We start from the raw sequence: 22,754 nt of genomic DNA on the forward strand, positions 1-22,754 counted from the left end.
GCCAATCTTGATCTATGAATATGGATTAAGTTTATTAGAGAATTAACATTGAATTAAAGGAGTTTGATTCATAATCCAAGTTCATTACCAACATGTTAGGGACCTTTTAGATCACACACAAATAGGTTTTAAATGAGACTTTAAGCTTTGGGCTTAAGCTTATATATATTGGGCCTATTTAAGAGTTAATTAATTAAGACTTAATGTGCCTTGTATAATCAGCCTATGGTGGATTTGATATCAATGGATTAGTTCTTAATTAATCAAAGTCCAATGAGGAGAACAAAAGCCCAACTTAATACAAGCTAGGGATTTTGTAGAAATTCTAAACCTTTAAGGACTTTGATTAAAATGCCATATATATAGCATGAGATGCATGAGGCAGCTAGGATGGATGTTTCTAATGAGAAAAATATTTTCATTGAGAACACCCTAGGTGAATCAATCAATAAGATTAATTGATTTATCATCCTTGCTTGGAACTAGTATTCAATCTCCTACATCTCTTCTCAATCTCTTAAAAGTTGTTTAAGAGATATTTGCTTAGAAGCTTGAGTAGATCACCAAAAAGAGACTGGTCAATTGAGTAGCTTTAGAGTGTATCAATAATCCTTGAAGAACCAAAAATCAACAAGCTAAGAAGCACTCCTTGGATTGGCCGAAAACTCTCTTTGTAAGCCTTCTCCATCTTTTGCTTATTTTATGTGTTATGACTACTTTACATCAATGAGATCCTTAGTGGGAATTAATTTTTTTTTATTTTGCTTCGGTGTCACCTTTTCTTATGTTTTAATATCAATTCTCAACTGATCCTACATTGATTAATTTGGTCATACTCTTTGCATAATTGTTAATTGATTATAAGCATGCAAATCAGAAATTTCTGGACTGTTTTAGAGATTTCATTGGTTGCCATATCTGTATTTCAGAGTTTTAGGTGATTCTTGTCGCATATGAATTTTAAGGGATAGAACTTATGATCCGAAAGTTTGTAGAAGTTTTAGATCTTGCTTGATTATGATTTGGGTGTTGGGAGTCCATGCCATGTGCATAGACAACTTTGATGTGATCATCAACACCCAATCTCTAGTCAAATTTGGATGGGCAAATTGATGGAAATTGTAGGTTTCATCAATTAACTCCCCAATAGCAAAAATACTATGATAAGTCGAATTAGAAGAAAACTAGAAATTACCAATTTAATCCACAAATTCAGATTGTTCAAAGATTGAAGTAAGAAGATGGATGCTACTTAGCCCCTTTACCAACAAGGATAAAGATACTAAGATAGACTTTGAATTTCCTCTTATGCCACAAACAAGAAAGTTTGATAAATAACAAGAAAACAAAGATTTAGATTTTGACACCACAAGCTAGAATAAAGCTTGATAAGTCACAAAGTTCAAGCAAGAAATTAAAGACAAAATTCCTCACAATAAAACTCAAACCAAATTTCATATATCAAATTCAATCATGCTCCAAAAGAAAGAAAAGGACTTGTTTATATAGAGTACAAGTCCATGCACACACTACTAAAATAGACTCAAACACATAGGATTTCTTTTACTCTTAATGGCCCCATTAACTTGTATATGGTGGCTACATGTAACCCTAATTGTTATTAACACAAAAACAAGTTAAATATTATTCCTTGGGCCTCCATGGATGCCTTATTGGGTTGAAATTCTTGGGCTTTCCAAATGTCCCTAATTAAACCCAATATGGCTTGTTGAAGCTTCTTGGATTTGGACCTTGTGATTGGGCCTTCTTATACTATTAATGGATCTTGGATCTCTTTAAGCTTTGAACTTGGATTCACATCATTCCCTCTTTCTTCAAAAGGATTTGTCCATAAATCAGCTCCATCATCTTCATCACCTACATGAAACAAAGACAAGTCACTAACATTGAAAGTAGCACTAACATTGCCATACTCACTTGAAAGTTCTAGCTTGTGGGCATTATTGTTGATGCGTTGAAGCACTCTAAAAGGACCATCTCCTCTTGGCATAAGCTTTGATTTCCTTTGGTTAGGAAATCTTTCCTTCCTCAAGTGCACCCACACCCAATCTCCAGGCTCCAAAATGACTTGCTTCCTCCCTTTGTTGTGTTGCTTTTCATATTGGAGTGACTTCTTCTTAATGTTTGCACGCACCTTCTCATGCAAAGTCTTGATGAATTCAGCCTTTTGTTTCCCCTCTAAATTAGCTTTGTCCAACGGCAATGGTAGCAAATCTAATGGAGTCAATGGATTGAATCCATACACAACTTCGAAGGGTGAGCAATTTGTTGAACCATGCACACTCCTATTGTAAGCAAATTCCACATGTGGCAAACATTCTTCCTAATTCTTCAGATTTCTTTGGATGACAGCCCTCAAAAGTGTTGCAAGTGTCCTATTGACCACCTCTGTTTGTCCATCCATTTGCGGATGACAAGTTGTATGATACAAAAGCTTTGTCCCCATCTTTCCTCAAAGAGTCTTCCAAAAGTGACTTAGGAATTTGACATCCCTATCACTCACAATGGTCCTTGGCACTCCATGTAGCCTTACAATCTCCTTGAAGAATAGATTCGCAATATGGGTTGCATCATCCATCTTGTGACATGGAATGAAATGTGCCATTTTGCTAAACCTGTCCACAACAACAAAAATAGAATCTCTCCCTCCCTTGGACCTAGGTAATCCTAAAACAAAGTCCATAGAAATGTCTACCCAAGGTTCATTTGGTATGGGAAGAGGTGTATACAAACCATGAGGCATTGCTTTGGATTTGGCTTGTTTGCAAGTAATGCATTTCTCACAAATTCTCTCAACGTCCCTTTTCATGTGTGGCCAAAAGAAATGGTCACCCAACACATCCAAAGTTTTCTTAATCCCAAAATGTCCCATTAAACCTCCACTATGTGCCTCTCTCACAAGTAACTCTCTTAAAGAACTTTGTGGCACACACAATTTGTTTTCCCAAAAAAGAAAACCATCAAACTTATAGAACTTATCAAAACCCCCTTTCTCACATACCCCATAAACATTAGCTAAATCAGGATCATTAGAATAAAGATCTTTTATGTATTCAAATCCTAATAATTTTGCATCAAGTTTAGAGATCAAGGCATACCTTCTTGACAATGCATCGGCCACCACATTTTCTTTCCCTTGCTTGTACTTAATGATGTACGGAAAGGATTCAATGAATTCCACCCATTTTGCATGTCTCTTGTTGAGCTTTCCTTGTCCTTTGAGATACTTCAAGGACTCATGGTCAGTGTGAATTATGAATTCTTTGTAGCCAAGGTAATGCTGCCATGTCTTTAGAACCCTCACCAATGCATAGAGCTCCTAGTCATATGTAGGGTAGTTTAGACTTGCTCCACTTAGCTTTTCACTAAAGAATGCTATGGGCTTGCCTTCTTGCATCAAAACTCCTCCAATACCTATGCCACTTGCATCACACTCAATCTCAAAAGGTTTAGTAAAATTTGGCAAAGATAACAATGGTGCAGAACTTAATTTGTCTTTTAGCAAGTTAAAAGCCTCATCTTGTTCAATTCCCCACTTAAAACCAACATTCTTTTTGATGCATTCAGTTAAAGGTGCAGCTATGTAGAAAAATTCTTAATGAACCTTCTATAAAAGCTAGCTAAACCATGAAAGCTTCTTACATCACTTACACTTGTGGGCGTTGGCCATTCTCTAATTACTTTTACCTTTTCTTGATCAACATGAATACCCTTGTCATTGACAATATATCCAAGAAAAGTAATTTCATTAGTGCGAAAACAACATTTCTTTAGATTAGCATCAACTTCTCTTCTCTAAGCACATAAAAAACACAAGTCAAATGTTGTATATGCTCATCTAAATTTTTGCTATAAACCAAGATATCATCAAAATAGACAACAACAAATTTGCCTATGAATGCTCTTAAAACATGATTCATCAATCTCATGAAAGTGCTTGGTGCATTAGTTAAACCAAAAGGCATTACTAACCACTCATATAAACCATGTTTAGTTTTAAAACCTGTTTTCCATTCATCACCTTCTCTCATTCTAATTTGATGATAACCAGATTTCAAATCAATTTTTGAAAACAAATATGAACCATGCAATTCATCCAACATGTCATCTAGCCTAGGAATGGGATGTCTATACTTCACCATGATTTTGTTGATGGCACGACAATCAACACACATCCTCCAAGTTCCATCTTTCTTAGGCACTAACAAGACGGGTACGACACATGGACTCATGCTTTCACGAACATAACCCTTCTCCATAAGCTCACTCACTTGCTTTTCGATTTCCTTGGTCTCCTCTGGATTACATCTATATGCTGGTCTATTTGGAATGCTCGCTCCGGGTATGAAATCAATTTGGTGCTCAATGCCTCTTTTAGGTGGCAAACCATTTGGAATTTCTTTCGGAAATAAATCTTCATAAACCTGCAAAAGATCAACAATAACACTAGGCAAACAATTGGTTATTTTGTTAGAAATATGCAAAATCTCCTTGTACATAAGTACAAGCATGTGTTGTCTCAAAAGCATAGCTTCCTTCACATCGCTCATTTTTGCATAAACACTCATTTTTCTTTCATTTGAACCTTTCTTGTTTTCTCTCGCCATGTGTTTCCCATTTTGGTAAAGAGAATTGGAATTTTTAGGTTCACTCATCTCACCTTTTTCTTTACTCTCAATGGTTTCCCTTCCCAAAGAATTTCCCAATAAAGAACCCATTTCTTCATATTATTGCTTGATGCGCATTTGGTCTTCAAAAATCTGTTTTGGAGTTAATGGTCCAAGGTTAAACCTTTTTCCATCCATAGTCAAACTATACATATTTTTGAATCCATCATGACTAGCCCTTCTATCATATTGCCAAGGTCTCCCCAACAACATATGTCCGGCCAACATTGGCAACACATCACACAACACCTCATCCTTATATCTACCAATTTGAAAAGAAACTAAAACTTGCTTATTTACCTTTACAATTCCACTTTCATTAAGCCATTGCAACTTGTATGGTCTTGGGTGCTTGGTAGTAGGCAACTTCAATTTCTCCACTAGCAAAGTGCTTGCTACTTTGGTACAACTTCCACTATCCACAATCATGTTGCACAACTTGTTAGAAATCAAATAATGAGTATGAAACAAATTTTCCCTTTGCTCCCTATGGACATCATGTTTATTTTGCAAACTCAATGTTCTTTGAACAACAAGATTATCTCCCTTAGCACATTCAACATCACTACAATCTTCTAAAGAAGGCATATCATCATCACTATCCCCCTCACTCTCCGACTCAATATCACCATCCCTTAGAATCATAGCTTTCTTATTTGGACATTCCCTAGCAATGTGCCCATGACCCAAACACTTAAGACATTTGATTCCCCTAGTTTGGGTTGGTTGATTCTCACCCTTTCCCTTATTACCCAAGTCAATTTTAGGTTTAGTTTCTTCCACTTTTGACTTAGTAAAAGGTTTATCATCCTTTTTCCCCTAAGAATTTTTCCAAGAAGAAGAAGAACCCATATTTGGTTTAGAATCATACCTCTTTCTTTTCAATTGCCTTTCCACTTTCATGGCCAAATTCACCATATCTTCAATCTCCACATAATGTTATAAATCAACAACATCAGCAATGTTTTTGTTTAGCCCTCTCAAGAACCTTGCCATGGTAGCTTCACAGTCTTCTACCACATTTGCTCTAATCATAGCCTTCTCCATTTCTTTGTGATACTCCTCCACACTCATGGATCCTTGATTTAGAGTTTGTAACCTTTGATGAAGCTCTTTATAGTAGTGGCTTGGAACAAACCTCTTTCTCATGATTTGCTTCATTTCCCTCCAAGACTCTATGGGTCTTTCTCCATTTCTACGTCTTTCCTTGCAATATTGATCCCACCAAATAATTGCATAATCACTAAACTCAACAGCAGCAAGTTTTACCTTTTTCTCCTCCGAAAAATTATGACATTCGAAGATGAGTTCCACTTTCCGCTCCCATTCAAGGTACACATCTGGATCATTTCTTCCTTGGAATGAAGGAATCTTCATTTTGATGCTTCCAAGGTTGCGATCAACATCATCATTTGGATGTCCTCTCCTAGCTTATCTCCTAAGATTGATTTATTGTCCCACCAAGGTGACTTGATCATCATCCAAAACATCCTCTCCTTCATATTCCTCTTAGTCAATTGGTGGACGTCTTCTTCGTCTAGGCTCTCCTTGTAATTGGTTAAGGATGCCATCATGCCTCTCCAATTTTTCATAGACTCCCGCCATCATATTAAACATTCTTTCGAATTGTTGTTGCATAGCTTGAATCACATGATCATTTATAGAAGAAGAACTTGTGTCTTTTGACATGATTGTAAAACCTAAAATTTTAACAAAAGAAAATAGAAAGAAACAGTCTCACAACACTCCCTCACGTGTTTCACTCAAAATTGATGTATACCACTTGTGTTTACACTCAATTTTGGCTTTTTTTTCTAATGATCTCACACTCTTGCCTTTTACCTCTCAAATTTGCCTTTTGATTTCTTAGATGAACTAAGTTTCTTAATCAAACAAAATTTCAAGAATGTAGTAATCAATGATAAAAAAATAAGGTAGGCTAACAAGAAAATAATAAGGCAGGCTTAAAGAAATGAACGATTTGTAGCAAATAGGCTAATAGAAATGAAAAACAAAGATAGATCCTCAAAGAACACAAAGATATAGAATTATAAAGATAGATCTCAATGGAATATGAGCCCATTTCTTTTTTTTTTATTTAATCTGAGATCTAACACAAGAATATCAAAGATAACAATTTTTTTTTTAGGACGAATTTTTTTTTTGATATATGCAAACAAAATCTTGAGATAAGAAGAATAAAGATAAAAAAAAATAATAACAAGAATAATAGATGGTAAAAGGTGCAAAATATAAGATGAACACAAGATATTGAGAATTAAAAGATAGTATTGGATACGCAAACCTCAATCTTGAGCCAATGCTCTGATACCACTTATGATGGGAATTGTAGGTTTCATCAATTAACTCCCCAATAGCAAAAATACTATGATAAGTTGAATTAGAAGAAAACTAGAAATTACCAATTTAATCCACAAATTCGGATCGTTCAAAGATTGAAGTAAGAAGATGGATGCTACTTAGCCTCTTTACCAACAAGGATAAAGATACTAAGATAGACTTTGAATTTCCTCTTATGCCACAAACAAGAAAGTTTGATAAATAACAAGAAAATAAAGATTTAGATTTTGACACCACAAGCTAGAATAAAGCTTGATAAGTCACAAAGTTCAAGCAAGAAATTAAAGACAAAATTCCTCACAATAAAACTCAAACAAAATTTCATATATCAAATTCAATCATGCTCCAAAAGAAAGAAAAGGACTTGTTTATATAGAGTACAAGTCCATGCACACACTACTAAAATAGACTCACACACATAGGATTACTTTTACTCTTAATGGCCTTAGTAACCACTACCCACACTAATAGCCATTACTTGGTATTAATTACCCCATTAATTTGTATATGGTGGCTCTTAATAACCACTACCCACATTGATAGCCATTTACTTGGTATTAATTACCCCATTAACTTGTATATGGTGGCTACATGTAACCCTAATTGTTATTAACACAAAAACAAGTTAAATATTATTCCTTGGGCCTCCATGGATGCCTTATTGGGTTGAAATTCTTGGGCTTTCCAAATGTCTCTAATTAAACCCAATATGGCTTGTTGAAGCTTCTTGGATTTGGACCTTGTGATTGGGCCTTCTTGTACTATTAATGGATCTTGGATCTCTTTAAGCTTTGAACTTGGATTCACATCAAAAATTAATTGAAATAAATTCATGAGTAATTTCTACAAAAAATTTCTTGAATATTTGATGTTCAAAATTCATTCAGAACAATTTGAAATTGGAATCTTGATGATCAAACCAAAACTTTGCACACTACACATCCTAAGGGTTTGGCATGTGTATGTGTGTATGGGTTTTGATTTGATTTATTTTTGGACAGCAATGAATATGATTTAAAATATGAATAATGAACCTTTAAATTTCTTAACATTTAAGGTTTATCTTCATGAATACTATATATGCACATAATATACAAGTTAAGTGTTGATTTGATGAGTTATGTGCATAGTATGGGTTTGCTAGATGAATTCAACATATGCATGTGTTCTTGGTTTACTGGAAAGCCTTTTGAGGAATAACATTAGATCTAGATCATGCATGAGTTTTTACAGCAATCTTGAAGTTGGATTTAAGTCATGATCATTGTTTCTTGCATAGTTGCCTTGTTTCTTGATGATTGCCATATGAATCTTGATTATCTCAAATTGTTTGATAGAAAATTTAATTTCCTAGATCATGGATCTTGATTAGTTCAATTAATTCTAGAATTAAAATGATTATTTATCTTTGTTAGATCTTTAAGTCTTGTTAATTAAAAGTTTTCTTATTTGTAGGGATTTTTAGATAAGGTATCCTAGTTGGCATGTGACTCATTATCTAAAGACATATCCTAGTTGTCTTACGATTATAATTACTTGTCCTAATATGATTAGGAGATCAATTAACAGTTTATTTTAATTAATACAAGTACTATTAGTCTTTTAGGACAAGGACATGTAATTTTAGAATCTTAGTTTGAATAGGTAGTTGTCAAGATTAAGACAATAGTTTGACTCCTACCCTAAATTTAGACATAGGTGAAAATTACAAGGATTAAAAAGAAATTTTTATTTTTAATTTGATTAATTAATTAAGATTTTCATTAATTCTAATTAACTTAGGACTTATGTCTTAATATCTTAGTATGACTAGGCTGTTGGTCTTAATTAAAATATAAGTTTGACTTTATGTCTTAGTATTTGATTTCGTATCCGAAAAAGACATAAAATTAAAATTAATAATATTTTGTTGGAAATTAGTTATTAATTAAATTTGATTTAATTAATTTTGATTCTCTATAACTTTTTTCAACTAGGATTAAATCTTGGTTTCCTAGTATGACCGGGATTAGTAAAGTTTCTTTAGTCAAAGATTGATTTTAGGGAAAATGATCCCAGATACCCCGATCTTTAACCGTCTTCGCCAATCTACCCTCACCTTTAAAACTTATCAATTTGGCCCACCATATTTGTGTAATGTATCATGTCTACCCAGCCGCGTTTTGGCATGTGCCACTAATGACATGGCGTCCACATGTTTGTCTACATGGCCCAAGACATTGAAGGACCTCAAAACTCACCGTTTTTTCCTAAAATTTTCCTAATTTTTCCCCAATTCTAATTTCTAAATAGGAATTAAAACCTAGGGTTTTCTTGTTCTTCTCATGGCCACTTCAAAATAGAAGGGGCATCATCAAGATCTTCTGTTGTCAACAATTGATAGTATTTATATAGGACTGAAGTAGCATTTTATGAATTTGAGAGACCAGTGAAGCTGATGATATGAAGGAGAATGAAAAATCCAAGGTGTCTGTTACGAGGTTGCTTTTACAGTGAGGTAAGCTTTGTTAGCAATGTTAGGGTTTAGTTGTTTTACTTTGGAAGATTGAACAATGTATGATAATTTCCTTTCAATTTGGTCATGTATGGGTGGAGCTGTGTTTTGTTTAGCTGTCATGACGATTGGGTGAATGAGAAGATGTGCTCTTACACTGATGATTGTACAAAATGTGAAGGAACATTTAATGCTTTTCAAGTTCGGTTTCTATGGTATGGTTGAACATTGTAATGAATGATTGTAAAGCTGAAAAATATAAAGGGAAGTTTGATGAAGGAAAGTTTGATGTTTGATGATCAGTTTGTGCCTGTTTCTGCCAGACAGGAGTTGCACTACCAAACATGCTTTATGGTTGATGTAGTAAGGTGTAGGATTTGGTTTTGTATTAGATGGGTGGGTTGAATCTTGTAATCAATGGTGAATTGAATTACCAACTTTTATAATTGATTATGCAATGAAGCTCTTATTTTTCTATTAAGATATTTTGCATGTATTGCTTAGGCTTTGATGAAGTAAAGTGAACCTATAGTTATTATAACAGACATGTGGAGCCATATATTTGGTGGTTTCACATTTGGACAGATAAAATAGGCATTAAATAGCCTTTTAACATTACTATAATATAGAATCCTTACAAAAATCATGAGGTTCAGAAAACATATGTCTTGGAAAAGATAAACACATAAAACAACTAATACTAAGACAAACTAATTGATATGGTCAAAATGACAGTTTTGTTCCATGCAACTCCAAAATTACAAAAACACAGTACTGCAACTTCTTTAAGGCAACTTCTTAAACTTCTACATTGGCTTTGGCAAAACATGTTGCCCTTCTTGAATCACCAAATCTGCATTTTTACTAGTCTTTGTCTTTGTAGCTACCACGTTCTCTTTACCTTTCGAACTAACTGATATATTAATTGCTGCACTTTTTTGAGACAACCTATCAAACACAGTCATAATCTCTTTTGCCTCTGTAGTTGTTGAAGTCTGGCTACAAACTTTCACATTTTGTTCATGACTAGCTGTAGTTGATCTTTGTTCCTTTATAGCTGTAGTTGATGTTTGGGTGTCAGACCTCTTTCTGGATTGCCTTGCTGCTGTTGCTGCTTCTCTATAACCACTAACAGTCCTCAAATTCTTTTCCCTTAGCATCTGCAATATGACATTTTATATTTAGAACATATAACATATGAAAACACACATAAAATTGGAGATTCACATCTGACATGTTGAGTACGTACTCTTAAATACATATTACTAGTCTCTGTGGATATGTGGAGGCCACATCCTTTTCTAGCCTGCAGTAATACAACAACACATAACTCATAGGATTACTAAGTAGAATTCATACATCCAAGTCTTAAATACACACACAACTAACTTATAAACAATACCTGAATTCTTTCTTTAGCAATTGTTCTCTTATCATATGGTGGTTTGGATTGTGAAGGATTAGCTTCTACATTTCAAACTGTGGTATGATTTGGTACATCAATATTGGTAACATTACTTTTAGGAGCTGATGGGCATCTACTTCTCCTTTTGCTTCTCTGTTACAAGTAGAAAATTCATGAATGAGCATACTCAAGTTTTGAGATATGACAGCTCTAATAATAAAATCTTACCTGATTTTCCAAAATATCTTTAGATGGAGGTGGATTACTGATAAGCATCATACTACACATGTTTTCATGCCCGATTGTTCACATTTTTATGCATGATTATCCCGTTTTATGTTAGAATCACCTGTCTTTTGTTTCCTTTTCGTTTGAGTCATTTTCAAGGACACCATCAGTGAATCAAGGGAAATCACGTGTGATTACGGAGCAAAATCCATCAAATTGGGCGAGAACAAGCACCCCGAGGGTTGAGCACGGCTGAACTCGTGCTGAATTATCAAGAGGCTATCCCCAATTGTGCCATTTCAAACACGACTTAGTAGCCACCACGGCCTCCAGCACGGCCTGTGGTGGATCAGCACCGGCTTGGGCACGGCCTGTGGTGGCTCAGCACAACAGACTCCACAGATTCAGCACAGCCTGGACTCCGGCCGTGCTGAATCATCACAGCCTGGACTCCGGCCGTGCTGAATCAACTATATAGGCGATTTTGAATTCTAATTGAAGAGGATGATTTTTGGACTCAATTCCAAGACACACACTTAATCAAATATTTCCTATACCTCAATTGTAGACCGGGAGAGATCAATTTTCATCAATTGAAGGGGGGATTCCACTTATTCCAACATCGAATTGAAGATCAAGACAAACTTTGGGAGCATTCAAGAGGCAACTAGGGTTTGAGATTTTGAATTTGCAAATTTAGGGTTTCTCATTCAGCTTGAAAGAGAAGGGTGTACATACCTTTAATTTGTTTTTCCTTATTTTGTTCTTTAATTGCTTTGACTATGAACATGAGCAGCTAGATCTTTTGAATCCATTAGGGTTCACCTTTGTTGATGGATTATGCTTAATTGTTAGTTTTTTATAATTGTCATTCTTGCAATCTTCTTGCTATTCAGTAATAAAAGTTTGATGCAGTTAATTTGAGACGTTGGATTAATTGTTTATTAGGTTGTTTCTTGACATTGAGAAATGCTTGTTATAACTGGATTTTGAATAGTAAGGACTGGTAGTTAACACTTAGAGATGAGGTTGATTTACTCGCCGGATTAAGAACTAACAACTCTTAATAGTCTTAAATCATACTTAATGCTAATTTGTAGTAATCTGATAGGAAGAGATTCCATTAGGTTAGTGCAGGTTTAGGAATCCAGTAAGCTCGAGAGAGGAACCGGGATTCAATTCAGGATTTAGGCATGGGTAAGCAAGATCGGCAATCCATAAAATTCATCTTTAGAATTCCATCACTTAGGCTCCCTTTTGGATTTATTTTTCTCTTTACAATTGTCTTTTAATTATCCATTGTTGTCCTTCATTTACTTAATTGCACTCATAACCATTAGCTGGTATGTTAGAACTCCCACACCCTATTTCAGACTAGATAACATAGCAAGCAGTAGTAACTCTAGGTTCACCCGATCTCCAGGGATACGACCTTGATACTCACTAGTGCTAGGCTGCATCGGTAGGTTCACTGCCTTAGGTGTAGGTTGCATAAAGAGCCCATCAAGTTTTTGGCGCCGAATTGTTTTTGTGTTAATTTAGTCATTATTTGTTTTATTCATTTATTCTTTAATTTTATTATTATTTATTATTATATTATTTTTGTTGATCGGTGGTTGTGTGGACTTTCGGTTTCAGGTAGTTTATGACCAGGAGCTCAAACTCGAATCTTATAGAGCCTCTATCTGATCCAGAACGATCCCTCAGACTCTTAAGGAAGAGGTTGCAATTAGAAGAGGAGGAGATTGAGGTTGAGGTACCTGTGGATAGACTAGACACGATGGAAAACCATGACCCCCACGCCGATGAGGATCAGAGAACGATGTACGAGTTTGCTCGACCATCTTTGGATGGGACGAAAACTAGTATAGTCAGACCTGCTGTAGCGGCCAACAATTTTGAGATAAAGGCCAATGTTATCCAGATGATCCAACAAAGCGTGCAGTTTGGAGGATTGCCCAACGAGGATCCCAATGCACATATCTCCAACTTTTTGGAGATTTGTGACACATTCAAAATAAATGGAACAACCGATGACGCCATTTGGCTGAGATTGTTTCCATTTTCCTTGAGGGACAGAGCAAAGAGATGGTTGCAATCTCTTCCACAACAGACGATCACTACCTGGAAGGCGTTGGCTGAAAAATTTTTATATAAGTATTTTCCTCCCGCTAAAACTGCTAAACTTAGAAATGACATATCTTCTTTTGTGCAGTTTGATGATGAAAGCATGTACGATGCATGGGAGAGATTTAAAGATCTTTTGAGATGCTGCCCACATCACGGATTGCTAGTGTGGATGCAGTTCGGACCTTCTACAAGGTTGAACCTCGCAACGAGGCGAGATGGTGGATGCCGCACGGTGGGCGCTAAACAGTAAGACGCCCGAGCAAGCTCAGAACTTGATAGAGGAAATGGCCATGAACAACTATCAGTGGCAATCCTCTAGGAGCCGACCAGGAAGACAAGGAGTGGTCAACCAAGTGGACTCTATAGCAGCCTTGGCAGCTCAAGTAGAGCTTCTAGCCAAGAAGATCGACCAACTCCAGGATCTTGGTTCACGCGTGAGCGTTGGCTGCGAGTTTTGTGGTGGCCCGCATTACAGTGCGAATTGTACTGCGGGAGGTATGTTTGCTTCATCTTCTATTAGTTTTCCATCTAATTCTACTATATCTTCTGATGTTGAACAGGTTGATTATATGGGGAATGCCCCAAGACAGCAGAATAACCCCTACACCAATACATACAACCCTGGATGGCGCAATCACCCCAATTTCAGTTGGAGGAAAAATAATGCCTAGGGTCCGCCAGGTTTCCAAAGACTTCATCAACAGCCACAGCAACAACCAGCTGGGCCTGCACAAGCTCCTCCTCCCCAAGAAAAGAATTCAAATTTAGAGGAGCTCATGATGAAGTTTGTGACATCTACAGAAACAAGATTCCAGCAGACTAATAGTGCACTTAGGAATCAGCAGGCCTCGATTCAGAACTTAGAGACTCAAATTGGCCAAATTTCTAAGATGCTTTCAGAGAGACCTTCAGGATCGCTCCCTAGCACTACAGAGTCAAACCCGAGGGAGCATTGTAAAGCTATCACCTTGCGTTCAGGTAAGAATTTGACTGGTTCTTCGCCTTTAGCTGATAAGGATAATACAATCGTGCGGTCGAGCCGAGCTAAGGAAGGACCGGACCTTGAGATGGTAGAGAATGAGAGAAAGAAAGAAGACAGACAAAAGAGCCCTGTGCGGGAGCATCGTACCATATCCTGCAAGGTTGAGACAGGATATGGTGGACAAGCAATACAGTAAGTTTCTTGACTTATTTAAGCAGCTAAAAATTAACTTACCTTTTGTTGAGGCAATTTCACAGATGCCGAAATACGCCAAGTTCTTAAAGGAGATTTTGAGCAACAAGAGGAAGTTGGAGGATCTTGGTCAGGTGGTGCTTAATGAGGAGTGTTCAGCTATTCTCCAGAACAAACTGCCACTCAAGCGATGAGATCCAGGGAGTTTTACTATCCCTTGTATGATTGGTGATTTATCAATTAGTGGTGCATTGGCTGATTTAGGAGCCAGTATTAACTTAATGCCCACTAGTTTATTTGCCAAATTAGGGTTGCATGAGCCAAAGCCTACTAGGATAAGTGTTCAATTAGCAGATAGGACTGTTAAAATTCCTAGAGGTATTGTTGAAGATGTACTTGTAAAGGTAGATAAATTTATCTTTCCTGTAGATTTTGTGGTAATGGATATGGAGGGTGATAGCACTGTGCCTCTTATCCTGGGTAGGCCTTTCCTAGCTACATCGAGGGCTGTTATCGATGTAAGCGATGGAAAGCTTAAGCTTAGAGTTAATGATGAGACCATTACCTTTGACTTGGCCACTTCCATGGGGCAGTCAACGGACTATGATAATCTGTATGTTCTATTGATGTGATTGATGATGTGGTTGAGTCCCATTTACAAGAAATTTTATGTTCGACCCTTTGCAAGTAGCATTAGGCCGAGGGATGAGGAGGAGTTGTCCAAAGAGCAAGTGTTGGAGCAACTCATTTTATTGGCTTCCGAGCCGAGCTTGTCAACTGATCCCTATCTTTTCTTGGCCAGTGCGGGGTGCGGAAAGTAAAGACTTCATTCGAGGACCCACCAGTTTTAGAATCGGAAGGAGTTACCGAGCCACTTGGTTTATGCCTTCCTGGATGAAGAGAAGCGCTTACCGGTAATCATAGCGGTACCGATCTAACTCCTGAAGAACAAGCCATGCTGTTGGAAGTTCTAAGGAAGTACAAGAAGGCCTTTGCTTTCAATATAGCCGATATCCCGGGCATAAATCCAAGTTTCGCTCTCATAAGATTTCATTGGGGGGCCAGTTTGGTAGGTCGTTCGGCCCTCAAAGACGACTCAATCCGAACATGAAAGAAGTGGTAAAGAAGGAGGTAATTAAACTTCTTGATGCAGTTTGATATATCCCATTTCCCGGCCGTGGGTTAGTCCTGCGAGTTATACCCAAGAAAGGAGGCATCACAGTGGTAAGGAATGAGAAGGATGAGCTGATCCCGACTCGGACGGTAATAAAGCCCGAGTTTGCATTGATTACCGTAGGCTTAATGATGCAACTCGGAAGGACCACTTTCCTCTTCCTTTCATTGATCGGGATGATTGAACGTTTAGCAGTCACATGTATTATTGTTTTCTTGATGGCTTTTCGAGTTACTTTCAGATTCCTATTGCACCGAGGACCAAGAGAAGACTACCTTCACCGCCCTTATGGGACGTTTGCTTATAGACGGTTGCCATTCGGATCATGCAATGCACCGACTACATTTCGTGGTGCATGATGGCTATTTTGAGGACATGATTGAGGAGTCTATGGAGGTATTTATGGATGACTTCTCTATTTTTGGTAATTCTTTCTCTTTGTTTGGCAAACCTTGAGCGCATGTTAGCTAGATGTATTGAGGCTAACTTGGTACTAAACTGGGAAAATGTCATTTCATGGTGAGAGGGGATTGTTTTAGGGCATAAGATCTCTCAGCCGGGATGGAGGTGGATAGAGCTAAGGTAGAAGTAATATCTAAGCTACCTCCTCCTAGTTCATTAAAATTTGTTAGAAGTTTTCTGGGCCATGCAGTGTTTTATAGGAGATTTATTAGAGATTTTTCTAAGATTGCTAGGCCCCTCACTCAATTGTTAGTTAAGGATGTACCTTTTATTTTTTATGATGCATGCGTGGCAGCTTTTGAGTTACTTAAGAAACTTAACTATGACCCCCAATCATGGTTTCTCCCGATTGGGGGCTCTTTAAACCGATGTGCGATGCTAGTGATTATGCAGTTGGAGCTGTGCTTGGACAGAGGATTGAAAAGAAGTTTCAACCCATTTACTACGCTAGCAAGACCTTGACAGGAGCCCAGGAACACTACACCACCACAGAGAAGGAGTTATTGGCGGTTGTTTACGCCTTCGACAAGTTTAGATCATACCTCGTTCTCTCCAAAACCATTGTCTTCACGGACCACTCGGCATTGAGGTACTTATTCCTGAAAAATGATGCGAAACCGAGATTGATTCGGTGGATTCTTTTGTTACAGGAATTTGACGTCGAGATCAAGGATAAGAAGGGCGCGGAGAATCTGGCAGCGGACCATTTATCGAGATTGGAAAATCCTCACTTAGATGCACTTGATGAGACGACCATAGATGATCGATTTCCAGAAGAACATTTGTATGTCACTCAGGTATACACTGATACTCCCTGGTTTTCTGATTATGCTAACTATTTGGTTGCTAGGGTTCTACCAAAGGGTATGACGTATCAGCAAAAGAAGAAATTCTTCGCCTATTTGAAATACTATATTTGGGAAGATCCCTTTTTGTTTAAAGTATGTGCAGATCAGGTGATTCGCCGTTGTGTATATGGCGAGGAGACTCTCCCAATATTGAAGCAATGCCATGAGGACCCACTGGAGGTCATCAAGCAGCAAACCATACTGCGAGGAAGGTGCTAGAGGCAGGATTCTATTGGCCTACGCTCTTCCAAGATGCACGGAAATTTGTTAAGGTTTGTGACCCTTGCCAGCGCGCAGGTAATATCTCTTCTCGTGATGAGATGCCCCGAACTAGTGTGCAAGTCGTTGAGATTTTTGATGTCTGGGGCATCGACTTCATGGGACCCTTTCCCTCTTCATATGGTAATAAGTACATTCTGGTTGCTGTTGAATATTTCTCTAAGTGGCCTGAAGCTCGGTGTAGCCAACGATGATGCTAGGGTTGTCTGCAGGTTCCTTAAGCGATTGTTTGCTAGGTTTGGCATACCTAGGGTGCTTATTAGTGATAGAGGAACACATTTCTGCAACACCCAATTAGAGAAAGTACTTAAGCGGTACGGAGTTACTCATCGGTTCTCTACTCCCTATCACCCCTAGACTAGTGGGCAGGTTGAGGTAACTAATAGGGGTATTAAACGTATTTTAGAGAGAACCGTTAGTACCAGTAGGAAGGACTGGACTCTTAAGTTAGATGATGCATTATGGGCGTTTAGGACTGCTTTTAGGACATCTATAGGTTTTACGCCCTATCGCCTAGTTTATGGAAAGTCATGTCATTTGCCTGTTGAGTTAGAGCATAGGGCACTTTGGGCCCTTAGAACTTGTAACTTTGATATTGATTCTGTAGGTGAGGAGCGACAATGGCAGCTGAGTGAGCTAGATGAGTGGCGCCAGCAGGCATATGAAAACTCCTCAACTTACAAAGCAAGGACTAAGAAATGGCATGATCAAAGGATTCGTGAGCCTAAGGAATTTCAGGTTGGGGATCGAGTGTTGCTTTACAACTCTCGCCTTCATCTGTTTCCCGGAAAGCTACAGACTCGTTGGTCTGGACCATTTCAGATCGGACAAGTCTTTCCATATGGAGTGGTAGAGTTGCATCATCCAGAGAAGGGGAACTTCAAAGTGAATGGCCATCGGCTAAAGCGATATCATTGTAACTCGTTGGATAGTGAGCAACGAGTTGACCTGGCTTTGTATGCACAGAAAGGGTGATCCGAATGAGTCACACTTAAGACTCTACAAATAAGCACTTCTGTACATTCGACTTGCATTATACTTTCATGTTTTTAATTAGTTGTGATTGTTTCATTATTTTCATTTGACTTTATTATAGTTGCTTAAAAATAATTAGGTTAATTTTAATTTTTCGGACTTATAGAATCGAAGAGGACAAACTCTTCCGTTTGACCATATCTACTTGTTTAATGATCTAATTACATGCATATGTGTTAATTATAGGTATGGGGGCAAGGCGACTCGAGTCGGAAAAAGGCAAGCCCAGAAACACTCCGTTTCACCACGGTTTCCGTGGCATGGGCTGCATCACCAGGCCGTGCTGATGAGCATGGCCAGAGTCAAGACTGTGTTGAAGGATCGCCTTGGTAAGCTATTGCCTCACCAACTAGCTAATCAGACGCGAGCCCCTCCTCGGGCGGATTCCTCCTTCACAAGTCACATTAATTTCTTGACCAACAGTATCCCGACCCTTAACTACCAGAGCGTGTAGTTGGTTATGAAATTGATAAGTGTGGGGTTTTGGTGGAAATAAAATGTGCCTACAGCATGCAAAGCCTGAATAATGTTTAGATTTAAATTGCAATTGCTGGTTCATGATAAATTAGATTGATATATATCGGTTTATTAGTTTATACAAGTTTTGGTTAGTCGAAGTATAATCATTATGCTGTTGATTCGGTAGATTATTTCTTTCATTAACTTGAATTTTTACAAAAAACTAATAATTCGTTGCATTAGGTGATATGACAGACCGCGATAAATCTCGTAGAAAACAACTGAAACGCGTCGCTACCAGCAAGCGATCGCGTGGTGAAGGAACGTCTTCCTCCACAGCACCAGAACCAGCACCAACACTTCCACCTCCACCACCACAGCAAATAGTCCGACCTCGGAGAGCACCTGTTGTGAATCCATCCACACCTGGCCGTCATCCATTGTGGACATTCCCTAATGCAGACAATGAAAGTAGATTCCAAGTCATGAGATGGAAGCAAGTGATGGCGGGCCGTTGCATAGACTTCACATCCCTAGAGAGAGTGGGATTGGCTCAAGATGTGCACACACTGATCGAGACTCTGCCATATGCGAGATTCTTTGACATCATTGAGCCAACCTACCGTGAGCTTACGATCGAGTTCCTCAGCACCTTCTTCCTGCAGCAACAGATCACAAACTGGCATCAGCCTGATGCAATTTATTTTAGGCTTGGGGGAAGGGAGTTCTCGATGTCGGTCCTACAATTTGGAATGCATTTGGGATTATGGACTGAACAAGAAATCTCGGGGGAGGAGTATCAGGGTTGTCTCTACATCCACCCAATTTCATATGACGCCATGTGGGATTCATTGGTAATGAGGCTGGAAACATACTACCCAAGCAGGTGTAAGGCATCTAGCCTACCGGACCATCTCCGCTACATTCATACCCTACTAGCTTACACCATTACAGGCCGAGAGGACAGTTTTGGGGCGATCGATGTCTTTATTCTCTGGGCTATGCAACATCGGAAGAAGCTAGACTTGGGATATTTATTGGCTCGCCAAGTCCATTCATTTATAGTAGACGCCCAGAAGAAGATGCATTGTTGTTTCGGTCCGTATGTGACTAGGTTAGCTAAGAGACTAGATGTATTGGACGACTGTCTGTCGGAGCTTTCAAATATTGGTGACATGACACCACTAGGGATCAGACAAATGATCAACATGCAGATGATCACGGCCACTAGACATCCACATGGTATTGAATATAGGCTCGTGAGCACAATAGTCAGGTAAGCTAGAGGCGGCTAGAGGAGCCCAACATCCGTCGGCTGGGATTCCGGATGTTAGGATTCCTAACCCAGCTAGAGTGTTTATGCCTTCATCTGGAGCCTCATCCTCTCATTCGGTAGAGCCATCGAGCGTCCAGATCAGTGCTTTGGCCGACCGTCTAGATCGAGTCTGCGATCTACAGCAGCAGCAGTACACTGAGTTTGTGCGGTTTCAAGAAGAAACGAAGGCACAGTTGGGCAGTTTGAACAGTACACTTCAACAGTTCCTGAGTGGTTTAGAAAGACAGGCCACCCGTATGAGACTTCATAGTAGTGCAGATTCAAAAGATGCAAGAGGCTGGAGCACAAAATCAACGGCTCATTGATGATATGGAGTTCGATTTGGCGACATGCTTCACAGACCCTGATCCACCACCGCAACCACCGTCAGCAAACTTCCCTGCCCCCCAACTTCCAGCAGATCCAACCAGTGAGGATACACCGTCAGCAGACTCCTAGCGGAAAGAAAAAATTTGTGATATTTTCCTCCATCCTTTTTCTTTATTTTATTTTATTTTATTTATTTTATTTTATTTTATTTTCTTTCAATTTGTTATCTCCTTTTACTTTCTTGCTTGTAGCTTGTTTACTTTTATGTTATTTCCTTGCACTTGTTTGTTTATGTTAAGTAGAACACTATGCCTTTTTAATTAAAAAAAAAAATCAGCATGATCTTCCATAACCATAATGTGTGAATCATATGCTTCCTCAGTCTAAATCTCTCTAACACCGGATGTTATACTAAAATGTGGGGTAGGGACCTACCGATGTTGTGCCTATCTTGAGTTTTGTTTTAATTAAGTAGTTGATGACTTTTTTTTTCTCCTTTGAATGGATTCCCTTATAGCTTTTATCGAACCTTGTTCGGAAGAAGGCAATGAATAAATCTCTCAACTACAATCCAGCCAGGTAAAACTGGTATTTTTCCTTAATTCTTCCATATTACTTTATCGTAGATATAGAACACTATTAATATTGCTGCTTATTATTGTGATTGACTGTTTAATCTTTGGGTTGAGAATTCATGCAATTTTAAATTACTCAAATGGTGAGATTTTGAGCCAATTGGTGCATCACTATTATGCTCCCTTTTCTTTCATTAGTGAGCATTTCGGAATCTCTGTTTCTAGAACTTGCTTTCACGATATCCTGTTGAAATTACATGAATTGTCAATAATCGTGAGATGATTTGGGCACTTAGGATTTACACAATTTGGCCAAAGAGCCTAACCCTATTTTTCCCTTAGTGAACCAATTTTGAGCCTTAGCCATTCCTTTCGTGACAATAATAACGGTGACACTCATCTTATCACTTCTATTCATTTGACCATTCTTTCTACCATTGTTGCTGGAAATTATATAAGTTATGCTGCATTTTACTTTGGATCAATCTGCATTCATATATTTCACTAAGTTGCTAGATTTGCATAGATGCTCCCTTCAATTATTGTATGTGTCAATAACCAACAACTCCTACATAAGCTGTTGTAATATATATTATATAAAAAAAAACAAAAAAAAAAGTAAAGTAGAAAGTATTAATTTAGTTCATTTTGAGCATCATCTTATTTTTAGAGCAACTTAGTGTTCATTTTGGTACAACACTTGATCCTTCATTACTTTCTTGCATTACTTGCTTAACTTCTAGCAACTTGTAGCCTACTTTCCATATTTATACGTACCTTACCTTAACCCCATTACAACCTGGCTCAAGACCCTTTGATCATGATTATTGATTATTTCGTAGTAGTGGAGATTGAATCCATAAGCAAGCCTATGGTAAGCACTTTTTCTGTATTTTTGCGTTGAGAGCTTGGCGATCTTCTTTCACCTATATACACTTGTGTGTTTTGAGTGATATCTTGTGAGGCATGATTCTCAATTTCTTAATTTATATGGTTTATCATTTTAACTTTAGCAACTTTATTAAGTTTGCTCTTTCTCTTAAGGATTTAATGATTTGGGGATTTTGGGAAAAATCATTACGGAGTTTTGAAATTTATTTTGAGCTAACCTCCTGCAATGCAGTTGATTGAGTTATTTGATATCTTTTGAGGAGTGAGTTGTAAATTGCTTGAGGACAAGCAAAAGTTTAAGCATGGGGTAATTTGATAAGCATCATACTACACATGTTCTCATGCCCAATTGTTCACATTTTTATGCATGATTATCCCGTTTTATGCTAGAATCACCTGTCTTTTGTTTCCCTTTTCATTTCAGGTCATTTTCGAAGGACACCATCAGTAATCGAGGGAAATACGTGTGATTACGGAGCAAAATCCATCAAATTGGGCGAGAACAAGCACCCCGAGGGTTGAGCACGGCCTGGACTCCGGCCGTGCTGAATTATCAAGAGGCTATCCCCAATTGTGCCATTTCGTACGACTTGGTAGCCACCACGGCCTCCGTACGGCTGTGGTGGATCGGCTAATAGACTCCAGATTCGGCCTGACTGGACTCGGTAGTCTTTGAATCATCACTGACTGGACTCGCGTCTTGAATCAACTATATAGGCGATTTTGAATTCTAATTGAAGAGGACGATTTTTGGACTCAATTCCAAGACACACACTTAATCAAATATTTCCTATACCTCAATTGTAGACCGGGAGAGATCAATTTTCATCAATTGAAGGGGGGATTCCACTTATTCCAACATTGAATTGAAGATCAAGACAAACTTTAGGAGCATTCAAGAGACAA

General features: G+C 38.1%; 1 protein-coding gene and 1 non-coding gene across 2 annotated transcripts; both read right to left on the minus strand.

Annotated features, from left to right (window-relative positions):
- Positions 1–1,874: 1,874 nt before the first annotated feature.
- LOC112533908 lies at positions 1,875–6,065 on the minus strand. The gene is made up of 7 exons (XM_025156387.2): positions 5,643–6,065; positions 5,023–5,507; positions 3,922–4,467; positions 3,673–3,760; positions 2,755–3,247; positions 1,935–2,235; positions 1,875–1,878 (listed from the first exon to the last, which is right to left on the minus strand). The coding sequence occupies exons 1-7, from the start codon at positions 6,063–6,065 to the stop codon at positions 1,875–1,877; spliced, it is 2,340 nt and encodes a 779-aa protein (XP_025012155.2).
- Positions 6,066–13,358: 7,293 nt separating this feature from the next.
- On the minus strand, positions 13,359–13,465 carry LOC125371026. Its single transcript, XR_007217191.1, has one exon. It is a non-coding gene; the product is annotated as a small nucleolar RNA R71 (small nucleolar RNA).
- Positions 13,466–22,754: the final 9,289 nt, after the last annotated feature.

Source organism: Ricinus communis, chromosome 8, assembly GCF_019578655.1.
Source record: "Ricinus communis isolate WT05 ecotype wild-type chromosome 8, ASM1957865v1, whole genome shotgun sequence".
Lineage (NCBI taxonomy): Eukaryota > Viridiplantae > Streptophyta > Magnoliopsida > Malpighiales > Euphorbiaceae > Ricinus > Ricinus communis.

What these genes read in the sequence shown, in the direction of transcription:
- LOC112533908 (XM_025156387.2), bottom strand. Translation starts at nt 6,065, where the DNA reads ATGAAGATTCCTTCATTCCAAGGAAGAAATGATCCAGATGTGTACCTT. An exon ending in TAAACAAAAACATTGCTGAT is followed by an intron (nt 5,508 to 5,642) that starts GTTGTTGATTTA and finishes AAAAATTCTTAG; the next exon opens with GGGAAAAAGGATGATAAACC. An exon ending in AATGGCCAACGCCCACAAGT is followed by an intron (nt 3,248 to 3,672) that starts GTAAGTGATGTA and finishes GAGTCCTTGAAG; the next exon opens with TATCTCAAAGGACAAGGAAA.